General features: G+C 40.3%; 1 protein-coding gene across 3 annotated transcripts in view; it reads right to left on the reverse strand.

The window, feature by feature from the left end:
• GALNTL6 (polypeptide N-acetylgalactosaminyltransferase like 6) overlaps nucleotides 1–27773 on the reverse strand; it is a 1489735-nt gene extending 1461962 nt beyond the window's left edge. For all 3 annotated transcript variants that reach the window (XM_066573529.1, XM_066573530.1, XM_066573531.1), the window contains exon 1: nucleotides 27642–27773. In XM_066573529.1, the coding sequence (XP_066429626.1) occupies nucleotides 27642–27773 (132 nt within the window). The remainder of the gene's footprint in view (nucleotides 1–27641) is intronic.
• Nucleotides 27774–27994: the final 221 nt, after the last annotated feature.

The following is a 27994-nucleotide window of genomic DNA, read 5'->3' on the forward strand; positions in this document are numbered from 1 at the left end:
ATGATAGGTCATTTTCTGATGACATATTCCTTTTAGGCCTTAGTCAGACGGGCGTTTTTTCGCGCGATTTGCGGATCGCATGACGGATGCGCATCCGCAAATCGCGTGACCGGTGCCCGAAAATCGCCCGAAAATCTGCTCCTAGCCGCGTTTCATTAGAAACTGGCTGAAGCTGTCCAGTGCATTGCATTCAATGGAGCTGGCAATACAGCCGACTCCATTGAAAGCAATGTGCTGCGGGCGAGCCCGGGATGAATTGTCGGGAAGGGCTTAAATATATAAGCCCTTCCCTGCAATTCATCCAGAAAAGTGTTAAAATAAAAAATATATACATACTCACCTGCTCCCGGTAGCCGGAGTTCCGCGCAGCTGGCCTGCAGTGGGTGTGAAGGGGGTGGGAGTCAGACCTGCCCCCTGATTGGCCGCCGGCCCCATTGAGCGCATATAGTGAAGAGAACAGGAATCGCAGATCGCAGATAGGTGCGATCTGCGATTTCTGTTCTATAATTTATCAGACAAGCGCATAAAAAGCGCTCATGTGTCCGATACCATTGCAAAGCAATGCTTTTAAAAAATCGCCAGACGCATGCGCATGCGCAAATCGCGCAAAAAAACGCCCGTCTGACTAAAGCCTTAGGGTGAAGCCACACGAACGTATATCGGCTCGGTTTTTACGCCGAGCCGATATACGTTGTCCTCGTGTGCAGGGGGGGGGGAGGATGGAAGAGCCAGGAGCAGGAACTGAGCTCCTGGCCCCCTCTCCGCCCCTTCTGCACTATTTGTAATGGGAAGAGGCGGGGTGGGGGCGGGGCTAAATTCTGAGAATTAGCCCCGCCCCGCCTCTCCCCATTGCAAAAAGTGCAGAGGGGCGGAGAGGAGGCAGAGAGGGGGGTGGGAGCTCAGTTCCTGCACTTGGCTCTTCCGTCCTCCCCCCCTGCACACGAGGACAACGTATATCGGCTCGGCGTGAAAACCAAGCCGATATACGTTCGTGTGGCTTCACCCTCAGACATTGCAATAACTTAGAATTAAATAACAAAGTAATTAAACCATAGCCATAGTTAGTCATAAGATTGATAAGAGAGAGAGCTACAGATTGATAACAGATAATGTAACAGAAATTGATAGGTATAAGCAATATACTTACCTCAAAATAAAGTCATAAAAAGTAAACACACACTAATAAATAGTTATGCTGAATCATTATGAAATGCTAAATGTTAAATGTTTAGTCTCTCATAAGAATATAGCAAAACCGCTGAAGAATGGAAAATATTAGGTATTATGAAATGGACTTTGATGAAACATGTGGCAAAACTATTGAATGATGTAAACAAAATATGTAATGGTTGGCTCAGAATCAACGTCACTTTAATTATGTGAGATGTCTATAAAAAGAACTTGCAACGACCAATAAACTCAAAGTAGATGAATTTGTACATGAGCAATGCATATGTACGGTCTCTCTTCCTGCCGATCGGTATTACTTAAAAAATGATGAGTACTCATTTCAATTTGGACGCCGGATGACATACTAATGGGAGTTTTTCCCTAACAACCTGTCTCCTAAAAAATTTAAAAAAGCAATCAGATAGTTGTCTGTACCCCAAAATGGCACCAATACATGTAACAGAAAACAAGCCTTTACACAACCCCATCAACAGAAAAATAAAAAAGCCATGGTCAGAAAATGGCAGAAGATATAACAAAAGAAAAAAGCTATATAAACTTGGTATCGGCATAATGGTAGTGACCCACAGAGTAAAATTAACATATCATTTTTGCAGCACTGTGTACCTTGTAAAAACAAACCCCTTAAAAACTCATGCAATTGCATTTTTTTCATTTAACCTCATTTGTAAAACTTTTAGTTACATTATATGGTATCACTAAAAAATACAACATATCCCACAAAAAACAAGGGCTCTTACAGCTATATCAATGGAAAAATAAAAAAAAAGCTGTGAATTTTTGAAAGCGGGTAGGAAAAACTAAAAATGACTATTACACAAGTGGTTAAATGCCTCCTAGCAAGTTAATATTTCAATATCGCCATAGAAAAGTCAAAGTCTCTGATGAACACTCTTTTTAGTTGATGCTGTGAGTTCTTATCCAGTAAAGCCAGTAACAGTTTGAAAGAGACTTAACACTCATGTAAGAGCCTCAATAATCTAGATATCAGCTTCAACAACAAAGCAGTAAACAATCAAAGTCAATAACCCTAAGGGTAATGTCAAATTAAAGCTGCTTTTGCTGACTTTCTCTCTTTTATAAGCATGATGCCATATTGACACAGATGAAATTTACCTAAAGGGTGTCACATATGGCAGTGTTCATTCTTCCTGAGCAGTCAATAGAGCAAATGCTTGATCTACGGATTAAAAAGGGGATAAAACCAAATTCGATCTGCTATTATGCTGAACTTAATGTTACAATATCTCCAATGCATGATTAGTAACTGCAGATTTTACTAAACTTTTCGTGGTCTGTATGTTATAAACAGTTGTTATAAAGTTCCTTTAACATCCATAATAACCCAGAGGAGGACTTAAAGGGATTGGCCATGTTATAGAAAAATTGGATAGAAGGCAAAGAATGTAGAAAAGAATAACAATTAGAAATAAGCGAGCACACTCGTCCGAGCTTGATGCTCCATCGAGTATTAGGCTACTCGAGATGCTCGGTACTCGAGTCAAGCACCATGCGGCACTCGAGTCAATGTCATTTCCCTTCCCCGTATGTCTAGTGCCATTTTTTAGCCAATAAACATGCGGGAAAGTCATTACCACTTCCTGCTGAGACGTGCTAGCCCTGTGCACGTCTACAGTGGCTGGCGGGATCAGGTGACCGCCGAGTACTTAAACTGCTGCCGCCCGTGGTGCGCCTCAGATGCATGCTGGCAGAGGTTAGGGAAAGAGTTTGTTATTAACAACGTATCCTATACCTTGATGGTTTCTGTTTACAAACAGCAGTGCTGATGTTTCCATATACACACGTGACCGCTGCAACCAATCACTGTCCTTAGCAGTTATAATCCACATATCGCTGAGGCCAGTGATTGACTGCATTGGTCACGTGTGAATACAGAATATCACTGCAGCAGCCAAGTAAACAAAAGTCAGCTGTGAGGACAGAGGCGGTAACATAAATAGTAACATAGTTTGTAAGGCTGAATGAAGACAGTGTCCATCTAGTTCAGCCTATTTATCCTCCTGTCTTGTTGATCCAGAGGAAGGCAAAAAAAAAAAAACAAGAGCAAAATCCAATTAGCCCTTTTGGGGGAAAAATTCCTTCCCGACTCCCTAATGGCTATCAGACTAATCCCTGGATCAACCCCTAATATTTCCTACCTGCTGTGTACCCAGAGTAACAATTAACCTAAGATTTATATCCTGTAATATCCTTCTGCTCCAGAAAGACATCTAGTCCCCTTTTAAACTCCTCTATGGATTTTGCCATCACCACATCCTCCTTTCTATGTTGGTGATGAAACCTGCTTTCTTCTAGACGTAACGGATGCCCTCTTGTTACCGTCACAGTCCTGGGAACAAACAGATCATGGAAGAGATCCTTGTATTGTCCCCTCATGTATTTATACATAGTTATATGATCACCCCTTAGTTGCCTTTTTTCTAGAGTAAATAACCCCAATTTTCATAGCCTCTCTGGGTATGCCAGTCCCCTCATTCCATTTATTAGTTTAGCTGCCCTTCTTAGAACCCCCTCCAGCACTGTAACATCTTTCCTGAGCACTGGTGACCAGAACTGTGCGCAGTATTCCATGTGAGGCCTGACAAGTGCCTTATATAGTTGGAGAATAATGTTCTTGTCCCTCGCCCCTATATCTCTTTTAATGCACCCCAAGACTTTATTAGCCTTTGCAGCTGCTGACTTGCATTGGTTACTGCAGTTTAGTCTACAATCCACTGGTACCCCCAGGTCATTTTCCATATCACTTTTCCCTAGCAGTACCCCATTTAGTGTATATTGGTGACATTCGTTTCTCCTGTCCATGTGCATAACCTTACATTTATCCACATTGAACTTCATTTGCCATTTTTCTGCCCAAACTCCCAGCTTATCTAGGTCCGTTTGTAGCCGTACATTGTCCTCCGTTGCATTGATTATATTGTATAATTTTGTTTCATCTGCAAATATTGATATTTTACTGTGCAGCCCCTTAATCAGGTCGTTAATAAATATATTGAACAGAATGGGGCCTAATACTGAACCCTGTGGCACCCCGCTAGCGACTGTGGTCCAATCAGAGTACGAACCATTTATTATCACCCTCTGCTTTCTATCATTGAGCCAATTCTTTGCCCAGATACACACGTTTTCACCCAATCTGAGCGGTCTCATTTTATATATCAGCCTATTATGCGGCACGGTGTCAAATGCTTTAGAGAAGTCCAGATATACGAGATCAATAGACTCTCCCAGGTCCAGCCTAGAGCTTACTTCATCATAGAAGCTGATCAGATTGGTCTGACATGATCGACCCTTCATGAACCCATGCTGGTGAGGAGTTATCCTGTTGCTCTCCTTCAGGTACTCTTCGATGGCATCTCTCAGAAACCCCTCGAATATTCTTGCCGTTGCTGAAGTGAGACTTACTGGCCTGTAGTTACCAGGCTCACTTTTGGTCCCCTTTGTGTAAATTGGAACCACGTTCGCAATGCGCCAATCCAATGGTACGACCCCGGTCTTGATAGTATGCACAAATATTAGATATAGCGGCTTAGCTATCACATCACTTAGTTCCTTTTGTACCCTTGGGCGTATTCCACCTGGGCCTGGTGATTTATCGATTTTAATCTTCTTTAACCTGTTCCACACTTCCTCCTGCGTTAGGTATGAGATATTTTGTGAGGGGTTCATTTTATTCCCCTGCATCTCGTGTGGCATTTCCTTTTCGTTTGTGAATACGCTTGAGAAGAAACTATTTAATAGGTTTGACTTCCCTCCATTATCTTCAATGATTTCTCCTACATTATTTGTTAAAGGGCCAGTGCTCTCGGTGCAAATCCTTTTGCTGTTAATATAGTTGAAAAATAGTTTCGGGTTGTTTTTGCTCTCTTTGGCGATTAGTCTTTCTGCCTCTTCCTTAGCAATTTTGATCTTAAAGGGGTTGTCCCGCGGCAGCAAGTGGGTCTATACACTTCTGTATGGCCATATTAATGCACTTTGTAATGTACATTGTGCATTAATTATGAGCCATACAGAAGTTATAAAAAGTTTTTTACTTACCTGCTCCGTTGCTAGCGTCCTCGTTCCCATGGAGCCGACTAATTTTCGCCCTCCGATGGCCAAATTAGCCGCGCTTGCGCAGTCCGGGTCTTCTGCTCTCTTCAATGGAGCCGCTCGTGCAGAATGCCGGCTCCGTGTAGCTCCGCCCCGTCACGTGCCGATTCCAGCCAATCAGGAGGCTGGAATCGGCAATGGACCGCACAGAAGAGCTGCGGTCCACGGAGGAAGAGGATCCCGGCGGCCATCTTCACCGGTAAGTATAGAAGTCACCGGAGCGCGGGGATTCAGGTAAGCGCTCCGGTAAGCTTTCTTTAGGTCCCTGCATCGGGGTTGTCTCGCGCCGACCGGGGGGGGGGTTTGAAAAAAAAAAAAAACCCGTTTCGGCGCGGGACAACCCCTTTAACTTTGCATATTTTGTTTTTTTTCCCTATACGATTTTAGCGCTTCTTCACTGCCTTCTTACTTTAGTAGTTTGAACGCTTTCTTTTTTTCGTTTATTGCCCCCCACTACCGTCTTGTTGAGCCACATTGGTTTACTTTTACTCGAAGTTCTTTTATTTTTAAAGGGAATAAACTGCTCACATGAGGTGATTAGAATCCTTTTCCCATTTGTCCTCTGTACTGATATTTTTGAGGATGTTGTCCCAATTAATATTACCGATAGTACTTCTAAGCTGATCAAATTTTGCTTTACTAAAGTTTAGTTTCTTTGTCGCTCCCTGATAAAGTTTCTTATTGAATGACAGCTGGAAGTTGATTATATTGTGGTCACTGTTCCCCAAGTGCCCCTCAACCTCTACCCCTTTTTTCGGCCCGGTTTGTTAGTTAGTACCAAGTCCAGAGTGGCCCTCCCTCTAGTTGGTTCCCACACAAGTTGGATAAGGTAGTTATTAGAGATGAGCGAACACGTTCGGCTCCGCCCCTTTTTCGCCCGAACACCGAACTTTGCGAACACTTCAGTGTTCGGGTGAAAAAGTTCGGGGGCCGCCGTGGCAGCGCGGGGGGGTGCGGCGGGGAGTGGGGGGGAGAGGGAGAGAGAGAGGGCTCCCCCCTGTTCCCCGCTACTGCCGCCCGCGCCGCCGCGCATCTCCCCGCCCCCCGGCGGCACCCGGACACTTACGCGCGAACACTGCAGTGTTCGGCAAAGCCGGTGTCCGGGTGCGGATGTGTCCGTAACGGACACGTTCGCTCATCCCTAGTAGTTATCTTTAATTGTTCTCCATAACTTATCACCCTTGTGAGATTTGCAGGTTTCGTCTTCCCATATTATATCTGGATAATTAAAGTTCCCCATGATAATTACTTTGTTGAGGTTTGACACCTCTTCTATCTGCCTTAATAGTAAGGTTTCAGTTTCTTCTGTTGCTTTTGGTGGTCTATCAGGATTTTTTTTATCCTCCCTGTATTTCTACTCACAGAGACTCCACGTGTTCATCTCCTGCACCTATATCTTCCCGTAGTCTCGGCTTTAAGTACGATTTAACGTACAGACATACCCCGTCCCCTTTTTGGTTCCCACGGTCTCTTCTGAAGAGATTGTAACCTTGCAAATTCGCCACCCAATTGCACTTATCACCCAGCCATGTTTCCTTTATTCCGACTATATCATAGTTTTCATCAGTCATTCTCACTTCAAGCTCACCCACTTTACCGATCAGACTTCTTGCATTCGTGGTCATACAATTTATACAGTTTTTTTTGTTCTTTACATATGTTTTTTTGCTAATGGTACTATTGGCTGATCTGTCAGTTCTAACTGTACTAACCCCACCCCCTACTCCGCCACCATCCCCATTGCTTAGACCCAGGTCACTAGCTACACTGACTACCCCACTATTTCTCTTTTTGCCCTCCCCCCTAGTCCCTAGTTTAAACACTCCTCCAGCCTTCTAGCCATCTCCTCCCCCAGCACAGCTGCACCCTCCCCATTAAGATGCAGCCTGTCCCTACGGTAGAGCCTGTAGACGACAGCAAAGTCAGCCCAGTTCTCCAGGAACCCAAAACCCTCCCTCTTACACCAACTGCGGAGCCACTTGTTTACCTCCCTAAGATCCCGCTGCCTTTCTAGTGTGGCCTTAGGTGCAGCAAGTATTTCTGAGAAAACTACCCTGGAGGTCCGTGCCCTAAGCTTGGACCCCAAGTCCCTGAAATCAGGGTGGCGCTGGATCAGTGGGAGAACAAATTGGTGAGGAGCTACCCTTTGTCTAATTTTACTATAGACTTGAATGCCACTAAAGCTACATTATTTAGGCCAGGGCCATGCATTGACTTCTTTTGTGAGGTTTTTCAACTTTATCTATTTTGTGTATTTTGTGTCTCCTGCAGTTCATGGTAGGGCAATGAATTGTCTGCAACTGAAAATATTTCTCTAGACTGCAGCTAGGGAGTTAAAATTGTAATATCTTGTTACAAACAAATCTGAGTGTGGCCCCTTCAACTGATGCTGCAGCTGCAGGGTGACACTAGGCAATCTCGATCTTTAGAGCTTACTCGCATGAATGCATTTTCACGCACATTTGCGCAGAGAATAGAACCCATTGTTTTTAATGGATTCATTCTCACTTTTGCTTGAGCAACATGCTCTAGTTTGGTGCACATTTGCACACCAAAGGCACCATAGGACTCTATGGGGGTGCGCAAATGTGCACGCAATCCCTGCAAAATCGTGCAATGAACTGTGCAATTTTGCTGGAAAATCCATTACTCTGGGGACTAATTAGGCTGCACGGCCTTGTAAATCACAGCGTGGGTGTGTTCCATGTTGATGTGCACAGTCCCTGGCAGTGGAGAAAATACTGTAAACAGTACAGATACACGTGTGATAGCGCGACCTTCACGCCACAATAAGTCACACTATTGCAAGCCTTTCTGTGCCTACGCTTGTCCGAAGAAGCCCTTAGGATGAAAATTTACTGCCGAAGTCTCTGGGACTAGTCCATGCATGAATCTTATGTGCTTGCAGGCGAAACAACTCCATTCAGTTCAATGAAACGGATTTTCAGTTGCAAAAATTTCTGTGTGAATATAAATAATAATAATAATAATGTAGAATCTACTCTTAAACTAAAAGGTCTGGAAGCTTCCTCGTTACTTTTCAGTTTAGTTTTAAAGGACTGACAGGAACATAAATGCTGACCAAAGAGGCTTCTGTCTGACATATTGAGCCCTATAGTTCCATCTCCATGCAGTTTGCTGCATAGAAGACAATATCCCAGTATGGAACTAATGTCGGACTGTAAAACACGATGTAAAAAGAGTTTAGCAGACGTTCCTAACTGAGCTGCTAGAATGCAGAATATGATGATCTAGACAATCATGACTCTAGAACAACACTATCATCAATATTGATTTCTGTTTTTTCAGTTGTTCATTCAAAGTAGCCTAAATAGGGGGTGGAGTAGGGATCATTGTGTAGTCTGTTGGTGTTCTTCACTGTTATGTTGCCTCTAGTGTTGTATTGGTGATTGAATTCATGCATTCCAGTAAGGGGACTGGTAAAATGTATTTAGCTAATGTTGTACAGCAATAGTATGCATCATTTTTCAGTCATCCAGGCATGGACATAAGGAACTGACTGCAGCAGTTGCGTTAAACAAACATGCATACTATTGTTGGAAAATCATCGATTAAAATATCTTGACACCTTAATTTTATTTCTAACGCAAATGTATGCTTTATGACTACCGCGCTCATTCTGCAATTTTAATCAAATTTGTGTCTTTCATTGCCACAATTATAAACTATTGTATGAAAAACTCTATACCTTGTGTTTTATAGTGTATAAAAATAACACAGGGTATCCTTATAACAGCAGGGCCAGCATTTAGTAGAAATGCCAAATAAATCGGTATTGCATACTACTCCACCAAGGGTTGACCCCATGACAAAGAGGTCGAAACGGGCGTCAGGATGTTTCTGCATCATAAGTAGGGTCCCTGGATGCTTTTGATATGTCCATTGTTGACTATTATTATAGTCTTTAGGAGTCAATTGAGAAAAAGGATTATTACAGGGTTTACAATGCTTTTCTATTACTTGTTCATCTCTGCACTTGCACTTTGTTATTAAGCAGTGAAGCGGGACATAGCGAGGAGTGGGGACAGGTGAGTATATGCCTGTCATTTATTTTACTAAATGGGGAACAGGGTTTTACTAAAAACTAAAAAAAAAACTACTTGGACAACCTTTTAACAACTAACAGGTATCAGAGGACTCAGTGTGTGCCAAGGAAACATTCCCCACACCATTACGTCACCTTCATCAGTCTGAACTGTTGATATCTAGCAGCAAGAGTTCATCGATTCATGCTGCCTATGCCAAATTTTAACCCTCCAATCAGCATCGTACGACAAAAATCTTGATTTTGACGAGGCTATGTTTTTCACTGCTCTCTGATTCAACTTTTGCACTTTTTTTGCACTCTCTCTGCTGTTATAGCCCATCCATGCTAAGAATTGACAAGTTGAGTGTTTGGACATGTTAGTTGCTACACCAGAATTCTTATCTGTGGAAATTTGCTTGACTGCACACTACCTGTTAATGAGAATAATTCCTGATGCCTTTTTGGTAACAAGTTGTTTACATCCACAGAATTCCCTTTTGCTGGATGCTTTTCCTCAATCCCACAATTCTCTGCATTCCCTCAACACTAATTCTTTATTAAGAAATGACATTTCCAATAGAAATGTGGATAGGTGAGATGTTTAAATCTCCCTGGTTCTTGCAAAGCCTTCATCACGGGACCCATTAATGCCATATCTGATGCCTCCAACATGGCTGATGGTTCAATACATGTGATTAACCTCTTTTGACAGCCCACTGTATCTAATCTTGGTAGTTGGAACCGTGAGTAATATCATTTAAGGCATCAATATTTTTTCAAGCACTTTTCATGTGCCCAGTATTTTTTATGTATGTCTGATGGCTACTTTGAGCTGCTGCACCTTTTAAATTAGTGAATAGATGATTTTTGATTATAAAATGAAGATATGCTAAAGGTAGAGATGAGTGAGCACGTTCAGATAAAGCAGTTACTCGAGCGAGCATCGCTCTTCTCGAGTAACTGCTTACTGGTCCGAGCGTGCTTGGGAGGGGTGGCGGGGGTGAGAGGCAGGCAGCTGGGGTTAGCGGGGGGAGAGAGAGAGATCTCTCACTCTCCCCCCGCTAACCCCCGCTGCCCGCCGCTCACCCCCGCCACCCCGGAGCACGCTCGGACCAGTAAGCAGTTACTCGAGAAGAGCGATGCTCGCTCGAGTAACTGCTTTATCTGAGCGGGCTCGCTCATCTCTAGCTAAAGGTAGCCATTAATATAACCTGACACTCTTAATACATAGGACTCCTCTTCTTTGGAACTTTGTTATTGAGAATTCAGTTATGATTAATATGGGTTCTATTTCTTCTTATCTATCAGGAAATTAGGTTTTTACTTTTTATGCGTTGTCATGCTTGTACTGTTTGTGAGCTATGAGCAAAAATATTACTGTATTAGTGTACATAACTGGGGAGGATGCCATACTACTGCTACATAATATAGAATATGGACTTTTATATAAGTGGTTTATTATTATAGCACTTTATTTAGTATGCACTTTAATATTTAACATATGAACAGCTTCAGTTGTCATCTCTGTAATTACCAATAATGGTAAATAAACCTACTTGATGTGTAATTAGACACTACTCATTACCTTCGCTTTTGCATTCCATATTTTTCACATATCTGCCTTTTCAAATATCAGTGTAAGTGTGGAGAGGTTCAGGGATGCCCATATTAGGAGCCGGTCATGTCTTTTTTCGGGCGGTGCAGAAAGTCGGTGCTGCCTACCAGGTGGACATCTCACCCTGGTGAGTGGGCATAAAATTTGCATAAATGAATCGGTAAAAAATACGTTATACTATACAACTCTACAATGAAGATATTCTTGGTATGTGTTTAAAGATGGCTGTCTTTGTAACACCCACAGACTGCAATGAAGAAGAGCCAAGTGTGTTACCAAAATCTGACTGAGGGCTCCTACCCACTTGCATTTTTTTAATGCTGCGATATTGCTGCGTTTTTTTAACGCGAATGACAATTGACTTTCTAATATTAAAAACGCATTGCAAGTTTGTGCTTTGCGATTTCTGTGCGATGTGTTTTTAACATTAGAAAGTCCCATTGACATTTGCGTTAAAAAAATGCAAGTGGGTAGGCGCCATTACTGTTACAGCAGTTCTGGGATCGCTTCCTTTCTAAATAATCTGGTACAGATTTTGTTTGTGTATCTCCATTTTCGGGCTCTGGTGGGAGTGGTATTAGGTGAGACAAGCTTGGCCTCATCTGTGGTTAATCTGTCAGGACTATTTAGCCTGGCCTGGTGCTTAGTTCAGAGCTGTTTAACCTTCAGCCTTACTCTGTGATAGAAGTCAAAGATTGTTGCTGGATTTTTTATTTGCCTGAAGTCTTCTCAAAGCTAAGTACTGCACTAGTTATCACTTTGATCTTGTGTCCTGTGTTCTTCCTCAATTCCACGTAGGGTCTACTAGTGGCCAAGGTACGTGGTTAGGTTCGTCCTTGTCAGTGGGGCTAACCTGTGTATAGGCAGGTTCCTTCCCTGGGTTAGGTTCATTAGGGACAGTGTTTCCCTTGTTTGCAGTTGTCTTTATAATTTAGCATGGTTTGATGTACAGTTGCATGAGTGTTTCAGGTTACAGATCCAGCGCGTCTTATGAGGACGTGACACTTCATAGTTTGGGGATATTGCTAATGCTTTTAATAATTTTCACTTGCATTCTACATGTTTCAAATGTAAGGTTTTATCTGCAGTATAGCATATTTTTTTCAGAATTTATGAAACTATGAAACTTGAAAAATGTGCCTTACCTCTTAATAGTAAACTCCACAGATAGAACAGGTCACCGTGGAGCATAAACGCTGAAGGTTATAATTATAGAACAAGGACATGTTTGCAGCTCAGGAAAGCAATCTATTAAAGGATAATTTGTAGGCTTATGCTCTGTTTTCCATACTGTATATTAAAGATGTAAGCAAAGCAGGACAGCAGAGGTTAAGGTTACATCATTGTAAAGTATATATTTTACTGCAATTTGTGTATAAATAAAGGACACCTCATTCTCTGTAGCAAACACATGATAGAAAATAAAAGTATACTTTTACTTTTCAATGTAAAAAATAAAATGCCTCAAAGTATAATAGCCAAGTGGAAATACCAACACGCCTGCAATCTATATCACGGGACTTCATGATTATGCAAATGTAGTCCTGGCTGAATGGCTTCTGTAGTTTTGAGAGGTAAAAGAAAGGTCAGTTACTTGAAGCAGTTCTCGTCTTGAGTACACATCATATTCATTTAGCATGTCTTGCTTTGGTGACTTGCTTATTTAACCTTGAACCTTTTGTACTGTTTTGTCTTTTACATTTTAATGGTCGAAAGGCTATTGTTATATTGTTTACCTATATTGGGTCTGATAGCATTATAATAGACAGTTTCATGTACTTTCCACCATGAAATCACATTCATTTGGCCATCATTCTGTTTCACACCAGTGTTTTCTTTTTGTTACTGCCCTCCATTGTTTTTAATGAAAGGTGAATTTGATTGAACATCTCTCCCTAAAGCCCCATTTACACGGGACGACTGTCGGGCAGGCAATGTCCGACATTCGTCCCTGAATGTACTCGCCCTCGTGCTGTTGCACAGAAGCGAGTATCGTTGGCTCACAGCAGGGCAGCTGGAGGAGATTTCACTCCTCACTCTCCCCCACCCCTCTCCATTCACTCAACACAGAAGCCGTTCAGAATGGCTGCTATTTACACTGACCGATCATCGTTCAGGATTTTATGTAGCTTAAATAATAAGCGATGATCTGAATGCTGATCATTCTGTGTAAACAGCAGCCAGTTAGTACTGAACAGACACTGTGTTAACTGAATGGAGAGGGGCGGGGGAGTGCGAGGAGTGAAATCTCCTCCAGCTGTCCTGCTGCGAGCGAATGATACTCTCTCCTGTGCAACAGTACGGGAGCGAGTACATGCAGGGACGAGTTTTGCGCATTGTTTGCCCGACAGTCATCCTGTATAAATGGGGCTTAAGACTATTTTGATATTTAGGGGGTTTTTGCCTGCATTTGCGTATGGAAATCCAAAAAAAGTGACTCAGTAAAAAATGTGCACACTTCAAAATATAAAATAGACAAAACCCTAATAAGGAACACTATTGTTTTAAAACACTATAATTCAGAAAGACAAAGGAGACATCACTAAAAGTATCAAATGGTATAACCCCATTTTATCTTGAGGTAAAATGCCAGCATCATTAAATAGTATATAGCCTATATGTTATATAAATGAAGTCTATAACTATAAAGAAGGTTGTATATATTGTAAAGTGCATACCTATGAAAATGGTTATATAGGTATTGCACAAAGCCCTAAACAAAAGATGGAATCCCAGAGAAATTCTTAATCGAGAAATACTTGCATATATAAGAAAATACATACACATAAACTATAAGCAATATCTGTGACATCCAGTAATACAGTCTAAAATAGACTAGGTGGCTGAGTTAAATTAATGACTTACCTCAAATAGGTGTAAGGAAGTAGGCTACATAACACACATCCAAGTCAGAATGTGCCGTTGGATTTCCAATTAGTGTTTTGTCAGAGTTGTTGCACCCTCATTTTCAATGAGAACCTCCCATCACTTGTATATTTGGTATATGGACACATCAATAGGTTTCTATTGATAAGACATTCGCCAAAATGCTTAGTATGCATTGGCATCCCTTTTGTTAGCTACGTATATGGAGAATCTTAGTCGACCAAGGTTTTTAATACAGATTCAGCTCCATGAAGCATGGTATACTTTTTTAGCATGTGAACCTAGGGTTGACAAATTCAACTCTATGGTATACAATTGCTTGTGTCAGAGATTTACATTCCTTGCACATGTTGTTGGATTTTCATAAATCATAAACGTGATGTGCACAGAAGCTAAGAGTGCTATCGGATAGCAGCAAAGAGTCAAATGTTAGCATCAATATTATGTCTGCAATACGCAGACCTTCGACCGTTCAACTGAGCTAAACTTAGATCAATACGGAATCTTAAACTAAATCCAGCTTTGTAGAACTTGAGGAGGTCCCAGGTTATGCAACCCTAACATGGCTTTCTGAAAGCAACCCTTTGTTCAAGTGAGAGTTCTGTTGTACTTTCTTTTTGAAAATATTTTAAACATGTGATAAACAACGTGTCTGAGACTAGATAATGTCTTACACATCATCAGTATGGCTCTGTCTATACTTTCCACCACAGCTCAACGGCCTAGATCTTTCTTCTGTCTACTTTCTTGAGTGTCCAGCTTTCGCATGCATACGTAGTTATTGGAAAAATGATTGCATTGATTATTTGGATCTTTGTTGTAATGCTGATGCCTTTGCTCTTCCATATCTTTGCTATTCAGCGATGGTCACAAATAAGGTGATCCTAGACCGCGTCAGACCAAAGGTATCGCTAGAAAGCAAAATCACCAAGCAACGGCTCTCATACTTTGGACATGTCATATGAGCTAATTCTCTGGAAGCAACATTAATGCTCAGCACACTGAGTGGGTCCAGAAGAAGAGGACACTAAAGAACACGATGGCTAGACACAATCAAGGTTGACATGAACATGACTGTGGAAAATCTGAAGGAAGCGGCCAAAGACAGTGAAGCATGGCGTATGCTGATCCACAGGTTGGCCGAAAATTGGCAAAGACTGAATGCATAAATTATCATCATCATATTTTCTACCACATATGGAAAACCTGGGAAATCTCCACATTTCTAAGTCATTCTCTGGCCTTTGATTAAAACGGTTACTGTTTATGTGTATGATAAGACAGGCAATGCAGTTACTCTCTGTACTGCATACAGCAAGTCACTTATCAGTAATATTCACCAAGCCATCCTCCTGCATCTTCTCTGACTTGTGATTATGCCGTCAATTATAAGACAACATGAGACATCAGTAGAAATGGAGAGACTTGAAGGCAAATATTTCTATTGTAAATCAAATGTTGAAATTATTATTGATATGAGGTTGTTTCTGCCAAAGAAACTTGTTACAATGGATTTGTAATCTGAGGGATATATTAGGAGAATAAGCATGAAATGACGAATCAGTGACTGTTCATATAGTATAAGCTTTTCTAATGAATATATTTTTTGGATGCTATGTAATTACACAGGGCATTTATACAGAAGTCTTTCATATTTTATGTTAATTCTATGCTAAATCTAACTATATCTGTGATTAGCAGTTTACAATCAGGACCATGATTGTAGCAAATTCAAAGCACCATTATGTCAGGGTCTAAGGCAGGTAAATATGATGTAGCTCCAGCTCTTGAATAGATTAATAAAGGCAATCCCCAGCGCATTGAATTATTTGTAGCTGTCGAGGGTCCTGATGATGGTGATCCACTCACCTTTGAGCCATACAAAATCCACATATTCAGCTAAGCAGAGGATTTTACACTTTGCAAAAATCAAGACTAAGCACTCCAATGAACAAAATCTCTTCAAATAATATGTTTCTTTCTTACTGCAAACAGGAAATATGCTTACCAAGCATATTGTCCTGCGGACGTTGTCAAAGTGTATCTGTCATTTCAGGTGACTTTTCAGAATAAACTGCTATGTAGGTTACCTGAGGAATAACACTATATCTGGCCATTATATCACTTGTATTCTGTATTTTAGCAGTTTCACCCTTTGCAGGTTCCATCTCTAACTGTCAGTTTCCTAAGCTCAGCTTCAAATATTGGCAGAGGCCAACAGCTATAATGTCTCATATACACCACACACATACAGAAGAGAAGATCTTTGTATCTTGCTGCCTATGTCTCTGTAGCAAAGCCAATGGCAGCATTGAGGGTACTGAACATTGAAACTGTGAATCCAGCATTGGGGTAAAATAAAATACTTACTAGATATTACAGCAGTATCTCTGTTTGTTTCTGCCTCTCTCTCTCACTCCGCAGTTCTCCATCTCTCTCCACAGACTTCTACAAGCAGCATGTAACCTGATCTCTCAGTGAATTGATACTTCATCTCAAAATGCATTTTAGTAGTATTTCAGAATCAATGATCAGTGCAGGAAGTGAGGGGAAGAGAAGGAGCAGCTTATAACCAGAGAAAGGTATTATCTTGAAAGTGATATGTTGCAAAGGATTTTTTAAATTCGCTTCTACTACTGATTTTTGAAGGTGAAGGGGACCATGGGCCCGGGAATGTTTACACAACTTGGGCCCCGTCACACACAGTGCCCCACTACACTTCCCCTTTCACGCTAGCTGTTGATATGAGATGCTATAAGCAACCACCTTACATAACATGCTCATAGCCATGGGGCTGTTGGGCAAGATCTTAGTGCGTCAGCATATGTGAACAAATATCCAGCCAAGATGCTCGCTCAATAGGAATTCCATTTGGATGGTAACTGACTATCCCAGATGGTAATTTATTCAGGAGGCCAGTGTCGGTAAAAAGTTTTTTTGACGGGCAGTAATAATTGCCAGTATTTTCAATGTTCATAATGATGATTACATACTGCAGTTCTGTCATATTTATGCCATGAATCATGGCAAAAAATATGAGAGAACCACAATGTGTAACTATCTCTAGTAAGCAATGATGCAAGGTTGTTGAAGGACCTACCAGGAATGGTCACATGGTCATATCACTGACCATATTTTCAAATTCTCAAGCCGGAGCATCAACTCCAAAGAGAATGTCCATACAGGTACACTGCCAACTGGTAAAGGGCTATAGGGGAAACAAGCTGTAGGTTATAAGGCTAAAAGCATGTAATGTTATATGGTTTCTGAAGAAGAGGGTGACAGAAGTATGCAATAATGTTAAATAAAGGTAATAAAATAATTAAGTTATGGAGGCATGGGGCAAAATAGTTCTTTCGCACCTCTGACTTCCTCCCACTAGTCCAACCGGGCAGCAATAGTTTTAGAAGATTTCTTACTCACAATACTATCGGTGTCAGAAGTTCCATAGTGTGATGCTCGACACTCTACGCAGAGGATCTTCTGACTCCTCTCCCTCGTCTCCTGCTCTAGTGTACAATATATGCAGGAGATGGAGGAGGCACCAGGGTATCCACACAGCATAGAGTGCCCAGCATCAGACTTTAATAGTACTGCAAGTGAGAAATTTGCTTGTAAAAACATTACTTTCCAGCTGGTTTGGGCTGGGCAGGGACCATTAAGAAATGGGGTCAGGGCCAAATAGGGAACATTATTACTAAATGGGGCCACATACGGGTTTTATATTTAGTAGGGGTACTATTACTATGAGGAGGGGTTAACAGGACAATGGAGAGAGTCTGCAGAAATTAGCTGTTGCTAGAAGGATTTCGAATGGCGGCCTTGGCCCAGCTACAGAAGAAAGATTGAACTGGCAATAGATGTCACTTGTGATCACTGTAGGAGGAAACATGGGCAGATTAGATGCACCATGGGGACTTTTTTTTGCCATCAATCATCTATGTTTTTACGTTTCCAAGTTTAAGGATGTAGCAAGGAAACAAACTACTGAAGACTAATGTTTACTATGGTATAAAACGTTAAAGTGGTCAAAGTAAAATAGTAAATCGAGTACTAAATCTGGGAATCCTGTCTCTTGTTCTGAATGAAGGAGGTCATTTTGAAGGACCAGATATCAGTAAACTTTGCTCATAGCACAATGTACAGAAGCTGGAAACGACTCCTCAAGCAGTGGGCATTTACCATGACAAAAGAATGTATTCATGAAGAACAACCGGATCAACAGATGATTTATAAGATCAGAGCTAGTATGAGTAATTGTAGCACCTATGCCCTATTTCACTTGTCGCTGGTAAATCAGCACTCTATGAGTCAGAACAGAGGCTCTCTAGGGCTTAAACAAATGCACAGAAATAATCACCACTCGATTTTGTTTTTGCTTTATTTTTCAATGTCCAGGTGGAAAACAGAATCCTTCAAGTACATTCTGAGCTCTGGAGTTAAATGAAACATAATGGCAAAATCCACTGAGTAAGAAGAGAACGGAATCCTTTACAAATGGTTAAGAACCAATAAATCACTGAGGACTATGGATTCATCCAATAGCACACTATATGTTGCTAAGACATAAAAGAATCAGTAAAATGTAATAAAAAAGATCATAAAATGATTTAAAAATATTAGGATGCTTCTGATGGGCAGAACTATCCAATGTAATTCCGAAGAGATGCAGAAATGTGATGATAATTCTGTTCTATTCCTCTGCAGCTGATGTGACAATATAGGGCACAGCGCCATCTACTGTTGAATCCAATGCAAAAGCCTTGCAGTCAGATTCGCCTTATACGTTATGATGAAAGCATACTCAGTTTTTATGAAATTATAGACATATATATATATCCATATATACTAACTGAAAGAACATATTGCTATAATGCTACTTTATTTTCCATCAGAGTGTAAAATTCGTAAAGCTTACCCCAGCTACTTTAATGCACATACACAGAGATACTTCCTAACTTTATGATGGATCTGGAGTGATACTAAAGCGACATAATATCTTAGTTTGGTTATCATAAAAAACCTTATTTATAATGTCAATAATATTGTATAACTTATAAACAATTTTAAACCTATTCTGCATTCTGTTGACCATGGGACCAAAGCTTTATTTTTAAAGATGGACTATTACAGCATTTGGATCAAAGTTTTATTGATGTTTGGAGCTCACCTCTAATCTTTACATTATTTTATACAGATTCCAATTGTGACTTGAAACAGAATGGAAATGTATACTTTTTTTGTCTTTAAAAGCGACCTTCTGGTAATGGGCAAACAAAGATGGCTGAGCCACTTCTTTGGTCCCATGATACACACTGTGCATAGTATGAATCGGTAGTCTAAGACACTACATGCGGCTCTGACTGGTCATTGCTATTGAATTCCTAATACAGTACCTAGTAAAAAAACATCATTTTTAATCACCACATATAATAGACATAACGTATATAGTTACTGAGGTATAAAATGCACACACTGTGCTTAAGCCGCATTTCCCGAAAAATAGAAATAAACCAAAAACAATACAGAAAAAACGATTTTTATCAGCTTGCAAAAAATATTTAATTGGCTTTTTCTCATTTTTATCATTTTCTGTGGAAGGTGTGTGACTGCCCATATGACCATCAAACTGCTCTGACAGTGATTGTAAACCAGTTTAGCTAAAGTTCTGTCCAATATTGTGACGCATTGGAAGCAGGAATGTATCAATGTATTTCAAGCAAGATTTACCATTCAGTTACCTGGGAAAGCTGGGTGGTCATAAAGCCATGGCAGGCTTTTATGTGCATCCCAGGAACTTTCATCATGAGCAATTGTAACGGAAGAGAAAAGAAATAAGATGCATTAGAGTAGAGCGGCAGTCGCCCAGAACTGCCATGTTGTGAATGCATAACCTGTCATGATTTTCATTAGCAGATTGCCACTGATCACCTCCTTTCTACATTGGGAGGATTATATAGGGCCTGTATTCTGCTACCCTCCCCTATCACCTTGGTACAGGTGTAGCAACCATTAGCCTGACACTCTCTAATAACTTACTACAATGTTGTAAATAGCAGTAACATGATCAAGTCATGTTAACGATTGCTACATCTGTAGTAGAAGTATATTAGGGAATTGAAGATTAAAAGGGGATTCCAGAGACTGGACAAAATGTTCTAAATTTCCCAAACATTTCCATTATTGCCATCATTCCAAACATTCATCTAAATTGTTAAACTGACGTCAGTACCTTTTTTGCTGACCTGCTGTGCCACGGCTGCTGTCCAGCCAGCTTCAGATTCCTACATTGTTATTTTAAATGGGCATCGGGGAGTGCAAAAACTACATCTCCCACAATGCCCCACTGCCAGTTACTGACCAGTGCTCATTCATCACTGTTATTACAGAATGTGAAGACACTGAGTAGGTCTTACCAGTAAAACAATGAAGCCTACACGTCATACCTATTGAGACCAACGGAGAATGCAGGGGGAGAACACCGGTAACTAAATATCTCTGCAGCTTCGTAAAACAAGTTATAACATTATATTGAAAACCGACATGTTATCGCCTTGTGAAGTATATAACTTACTTTTTGAATTACCAGAATACCCCTTTACACGATTCCCCCATGTTGACATGCAGCATGCATATAAAGTGAGGACTGACAATAAGTTGTCCTTTTTTATAGACTGAAACACTCTTAGAGCTGCAGTAATAGAGAGAAGGAAAGGAAGAAAATGAGCTCCTTATAACAATGTACCGCTTCTGTGGGTGGGTTGCTTACATTTGTAACTTCTAGGTCAAGAGAGCTTCAGTAAGGATCCTTTTAAGCAATCTGATTCTCGTTTGAACAAGTGAATGCGCGAATGACGTCACCGTTAGCTCGCTTGCTCTCGGGCAGCCTGTTTGGACAGGCAGATGCATCATTGGCTTGTTCAAAGGAGCATCGTTCTGTATAGTTCAGTCTTTCACATTCACTGTACAAAGTGAATGAGAGGGACTGAATGAGCGCTGTTTATACTGAACGATAAGTGAACAAGTCAATGTTGAGTTTTATACCTGCATAAAACGAATGACGAGCAAAAACCAAATGATTTTCATTCGTCATTCAGTTGTTGGCTCATGTTTAGACGGAACAATTATCGATCACTTTTGCTCATTTTTGAATGATAACATTTAGTCTAAAAGCACCCTATCACCTAAAAAAAAAATGATTTCCCACAGTCTCTAGTTGTCTTTGCTGACAGTCTTCTCGTCTCCTTGCTAAACTAGTTCCTTTCCTACTTGTTATTGCATGTAACTCTACCCTGGGGAAGACAATGACAAACCACCCAGCAAAAACAGTCTGCCAAGCGTATGTCACGATGTGACACCACCCTAGGAGGCAGTCATGACTCGGTGCTTGCACCAGGGAACATTACCTTTACCTTATCTACCACCCTTCCTCCTTCCACTCTCGTAACTTTTTTATAGGTTAGTAAGCATGCATGTCTAGGGTGTAGTAGCAGGGTCACAAGAGCCCCCTTCTCCCTGAACGTCACATGGTCAATGACGTTCCACCAACATGGTCACCGGCATACAGAATGAATTATCATCACTTCTATTGAAATTGTGTTTAGCTCCAGCACAACATGCCAGCATCTGAGAGGTGAGTGAACATGGCTGAATTTTTAAAGTAAGATATTTCTAAAATACATTCTTGCTAGTATTGTAACATGAGGAAGAGTAGAAAGAAGAGAGTCGATAAATGGCTTGAATCCCAGGTCAATTTATAGTAAAATATATTTGTATACATTTAGTAACTTGAGAAACTACGGCTAAATATTCACCTACAGCATAAAATGATTTAGAGTAATAGTTGTCTAGAACTCCTTAGTGCCAGGGAATTCAGGTTCAACACATTAACCTTAAATAGTGATATGTATCTTGAACTGGAATTGGCCCCTGGGGACATATTTGCCGATTGAAATTCTAAAGCATTCAGCTTATGTTTGTAACTAATACCGCCATATGATCAACTCAGCTGATTCTTTAAAAAACATCCACACCAACTATTTCCTTAATAAAAAACATGAAATTTCAAGACACAAATAATTTAGAAGCAATATTGTTAAAGATTATGCAGATTATGCAGTTAGCTCTGCACCCCCAAAAAGCCTAATATATATACCATTATGCAGTACCACTATACGTTATATAGTACTACTATGTGATATACCCATACAGGGGCGTAACTATAGAGGGTGCAGGGAATGCGGTTGCACCCGGGCCCAGGAGCCTTAGGGGGCCCACAAGGCCTCTCTTCTCCGTGTAGGGAGCCCAGTACTATGAATAAAGCATTATAGTTGGGGGCCCTGTTACAAGTTTTCAATCGGGGCCCGGGAGCTTCAGGTTATGTCTCTGTGCAGCATGGTTAAGGTATGGGTACAGCTACGGATAGAGGGGGGGTCCCAGCTCACCTTTTGCATCTGGGCCCCTGAGCCTTTACTTACGCCCCTATACCCATACATAAATTACATATACATATTGCATGTGCTATCGCAATTGTATCTGCGAAACCTGTATGTCTTGCTTATGTAGAATTTGTCATTAGAAAAATCCGTATTTAGGAGCCGCTCTGGAAATCAAGACAAATCACACACAATTGGTGCTAGTGTTATTAGATGCTTCCTTCCTTTATGCATCAAACAGTGGGTATTTATAATAATCAATAAGCATGAGTTTGCGGGGTGTGGCTTCATATCAACCAACAGAAAAATAGCACATTCTTATCCAACTACAGCATTAGTGAGATAGCAAGGGTAAGTCTTATTTGTCCACAGATGTTCTTCTTATCTTCCAATCAGAAACAAGTAAACAAGCGTGGTCTGCCCCACTCTCAAAGAGCTTGATAACACTCTATGAGGTCAACTTGCCTAGGTTGTGGGAGTATGTTTTTCTCTAGTATAGATAAGCTTATGTTCTATTATATCTCGTTATGCCCCAATAATTATTTAGCATAAACATGTTTTCTTTACTCTAAGGCTGAGTTCACAAGGGACGGAATAGCCGCGGAATCTCAGTGTGGAATGTCCGCACGGCAATTCCGCCCACAGCTCCTAATCCCGGGATTAGCCAGCAAAGTGGACGAGATTTAGCAAAAATCTCATCCACACTCTGCAGCCAATCCGTTGCATTCAAGCTGCGCAGAAACGGACATGTGGCGCGGAATTCAATTCTGCAGCATGTCAATTTTTGTGTTCGTTTCTGCAGTGGCCTCCCTCCTCTCTATGGGGAGAGATAGCTGCAGCAGAAATGCAGGCGGCGAACCCGCTTCAAAACCCATGGCTAAAGGCTGCAGGTTTTGAAGCTGTACTTATCCCGCGGAAATCTTATGGTTTTTCAGTGCAGTCATTCTGTGAGATTTCCATGGGAATTCCATCCCGTGTGACCCTAGCCTAAAGGCCCATTTACACACAACGATTATCGCTCAAAATTCGTTCAAATGACCGAATTTGAATGATGGTTGTTACATGTAAATGCGGGGATCGGATACTTTTCGCTTGAACAATGATTTTTAAGGTGAACCTAAAATCCATCATCCAGCTACTGGAGATAAAGCAGCTTGTTTTATTTGTCAGTAGACCGCATGCTGTTATCTCCGTGAGGAGCCAGAAGTTAAAATTGTATTTTGCAGATACCCGTGACGAGAACAATGCAGCTGTGCACACAGCTGGGTGTGTGATTATTCACATGCTGGGCTCTACAAACAGCTCCTGGAGGCCATTTTACATGCAAATGAAGATGATAAAGTGTTAATGGCATTCAGTGTCCATTAACACTTTATGCAAAAAGATCGCTAAAACTTCCAATCTTTCAATTTTTTGAAAGATTATCTTTGCATGTACATGGGCCTTTATATCTTATAAACACATAATATGCATACTTAAATCAACTATAATATTAATTATTAATTTCTCATCTCTAGCATTACAATTATAAGGATCCTTTTAGGAATATATTTTCCAACACATGCACATACATACGTACACATTACACATACTTACCTCTCCTCCAGAACTGTCACATCCCAGCATTGGAGAGGGAGCTGTGATGAGCAGAGGACAGAACCTCTTTGCAGATTCCTTCCCCCTTTCTCTCCTGTTCATCCTGCTGCATATATCAAGTTACAACAGCTGGTAAAAAGCTCCAGCTGTTGTAACATAAAGGTATACACGCAAAAGAAGGAAAGAAATGGCAGGATCTGCAGACAAAATCATACTGCACCCCTACCACATCTCTACCTGTCTGCTCATGGGCAAAGTGTCCTGCCGACCCCCACTTCCAGCTATACCACTGGATTATATGCATTTTTTGGCCTTTTGCACTAAGCATACATAAAGATAGGAGCTGTAGAACATATAAGAGCTGTCTATGCCTGGAGATTCAGGCTTCCATATCTCTATATTATGCCGGCAGTACACTCATGGACAACAATAAGAGGGTAGTGTGATTGATGGGGTCCCGTATCACCCCAACAGATATTATCTGCTAACAAGTCTCTAATATGTGAAAAAATATATCTAAAAGATATATACACTCTTTACAAGGTTATATTAAGTACTAAGATTTGATCTGTAATCTGTACAGGTTTAAAAAAAATCACAGATCTGCGGTCTTTGGCTTCCACAGCTTAGTTCAGTCATAAAAAGAACTACGAGAAAGGCAAATATCAAAGTTGTTCCTGAGCCTTGTTTAAGGCTGAGTAATACAGGGGCATGAATTCTACATAAAACTCTTTAATCCCTGAATTAATAAAGGGCCTTCTAGACTAGTAAAAGAGCATCAGACATCAAAACACTGTTTTTGTAAATTGTGCATAAATCCCAATGTAGAACAATACAACCAGTCTACATAACTAAAAGAATATGTTAGCACCTCCAGCTGCATTTGAACTTCTTGATTTGTACTTTATTAACCCATGTCACATATAACACCACTGTGGTATATAAATTGTAGCATTACTTACAGCAATAATTTACGTATAAACCTTTCATTGACATAGGTGGTGGTAGACCTCCGAGTGGCATAGTAGTTTATTGCTTAAAGGGGATTTGTCACAATGACACCTTTTAACTTAAGGATACATGTGCTAATGTATCCACTGAACACCCCTTTCTCAAGCACCCTTTCTGGGCACCTCATTAATTTATAAGGTAGCATTGATCCAGACACATGGCCCATCTAGGCCAGCCCGCAAAGAGGGCCATGCAATTTACATAGAGCACTAGTGTTCTATTCGAAGAGGGAGTGTGAAGGGCTGCTTAGTGGTAAGAGTAGTACTTGCTGGCTTGTCTTCATTAACTGTCTGTCATCATGGCATGTGCCCTTTAAAGCTCTTCATATACACAATGTGAAGATTTGTACTTAAGCCAGTACATTTAACTCTGTAATCCTTTTGGTGCTTGTAGTCATCGCAGTCATTCCTTTGATATATCATCTTCAGTAGCATTAGTATTGCCACAAGAACTAACTCCACTAATAGGACATATCATATTCGGCTTGCTTCTTGTGATGGCAATGAAGGAACTCATATTACCAGGAGGGTTTTTTAAGGAAAGGAGGAGGAGCATTCTTTAAAAGCTTATTTGACCTCTATAATAACAGCTTATATATTGATCTGTATACAAACATATTGATGCCAACAGTGACCCCATGATTCAGTATGGGTTATGTGAGGGTTGTGCCATTTAAGGAAAATTTCTATGTAGTATCCATCACAATTAACACAAGTCATAAACAAAATGATCCTCTACTAATGTAAGTGTGTGCTTCATAGCCTGCACCATATTCCATAGAGATTTAAGCTGTTCTTATACGACAAAGATAAGGTTGGAAAAATAGTTGGAGCCAGTCGTATTACACTTGGTGAGAATCACTTGCATTGGAGGTTGCTATTGTATATCATCAGTGTATCCTTAAAGTACCTTGCCGACTGTAAGATTTGTCTAGTTGAGTTATGAGTTCTGTATTATTATATTCAGACAACTTTTGGATTAAAAAAAAATTACAAGATCTCTGCAAATTTTATCCAGATTGTTTACAATCTTATAGTGGGATTACAATGTAATCAGCTTGGCCCACAGACACATATGTGCACTGTAAAGTTAGGCCAGATTTACAAGCAGTGTATCATGAGGGTTATTATCAGCACAGCTGAAGCCACATAACTTTAGTTCTGTGGTTGCAACTTTGGAACACAATGAAAAGTGTTATCAATATTTAACAGGCCTGTGTGTGAATCCTTGATTTGGCCAGAACAGATACATATTTAATATATGCCATAATATCATTCTCCAGTTTCATAAGTTGAATAAATAACATCCAAAAATAGAAAATGAATGTAGACAGGACGGAAGCATATTAGTCAGGAGCTGTCAAAAGTGTTAAATGTAGAAACCAACCAGGATTCCCAATTATTATTATGTTTATATGAATCAACTGCTCACAAAATACGGTAATAAAACTGGCTGCTTTACCACAATACATCTCCTGCCAACTTACTGCTAGCTGCAAACTTTTCTTCAAAGCCAGAACATGCCATTTAAATGATCAAACTACTACAAAATATCAGCTTGGTGTCCATCACAGATTCTGTTACAATCAAATTAGATAGAATACAGTAGCTATAGGCAATATAATCACAGAATCTATGCAAATAATGGTCTGACATTCATAGTTTAAAAATATTTTAGTACATTCATAGCACCAGCAATATACTGATATACAGTGCTGTGCAAAGGTTTTAGGCAGGTGTCAAGAAAATTCTGCAAAGTAAGACTTTTTTTTCAAAAAAAGAAAGCATCTGATTGACTCCAAATGTATTCTGCTGCAGGACAACAACTCCAAACATACAGCTAGTGTCATTAACAACTATCTTCAGTGCAAATAAGAACAGGGGGCCTGGAAGTGATGACATGCCCCCCCACAGAAGCTTGAACTCAACATCGAGTCTATCTAGATTACATGAAGAGACAGAAGGATTTCAGCAAGCCTATATCAACAGAAGATCTGTGGTTAGTTCTTCCAGATGTCTAAAAAAATACCCTTCAAAAACTGTGTGCAAGTGTATATAGAAGATTAGATTCTGTTTTGAAGGCAAAAGGTTATCACACCATATATTGATGTGATTTAGATTTTTCTTTTGTTTATTCACTTTGCATTTTGCTACTTGACAAAAAAACTATTAAAACGTCCAGTTTTGAAAGCATTCTTACTATGCCTCATTTTTCGACATCTGTCTAAAACTTTTGCACAGTACTGTAAATCAGCAAATAGCACTATACTGTAGACCCCTCATGCTAATGAGTCCAGTCTTAGAAGTCTCAAGCCTGATACATCAAAAAACTAATATAGCTTAAGTACTTAGTATTTAGCAAATAATTGACCAATTACAGGATGTTATGAACCAACAGGAATGAAAGCTACTTTATGCTGTATACATAGTATCTCATTATATCATTTGAAATAACTATATCACCAAGTGTCTAGAACTTCTACTAGAGCCTGTTAGCTAGCTTGTTACAGTTTGCATTTTAACTCTGTTTGATCCATGTACCATTCATTTAGTGTTACACTTTTAAACAAAATACAAGATTAACTATTAATTATACTGCATATCAAGGTTTTCAGTTAACCCCATCAACTGCAGAGAAAATCAATTATCTTAAAGGGCTCATTGCATGTTACTAATGAGAGACCTTACATAATCTATAGAGAATACTACATACTTTTCAAAAGTGCTAAATGCCTCATGTTTCCTACCTGATCTCCATCAGCAGACTTCATGAGCTGCTTTTCCTTGTACAAAGACCAAAGGCCAATATTGGGCAGAAAAATCAAAGCAGCTGTAAATAGCAAAGCCATCTGGATGAATCTTTTCTGCTTTCTCTTCATGGCAGTAAATTATAGTAGCCTAGTACTGACAGAGAGTTCAGTACTGTAATCCACAGAGTTTCTCAAGAACTTAGAGAAAGAAGGTGCTCCACTACTCAAAGTTTCACAGTAGTTTTAGGTGCTCTAAACTTTCAATCTGTTGAAGGACCAAGATCTCCTCGGAAAGCCACAATTTACATTGATCAATGAAACAAATCCCTAGATACCAAAATTTTCCACCA

Source organism: Eleutherodactylus coqui, chromosome 7 (assembly GCF_035609145.1).
Source record: "Eleutherodactylus coqui strain aEleCoq1 chromosome 7, aEleCoq1.hap1, whole genome shotgun sequence".
Classification (NCBI taxonomy): Eukaryota; Metazoa; Chordata; class Amphibia; order Anura; family Eleutherodactylidae; genus Eleutherodactylus; species Eleutherodactylus coqui.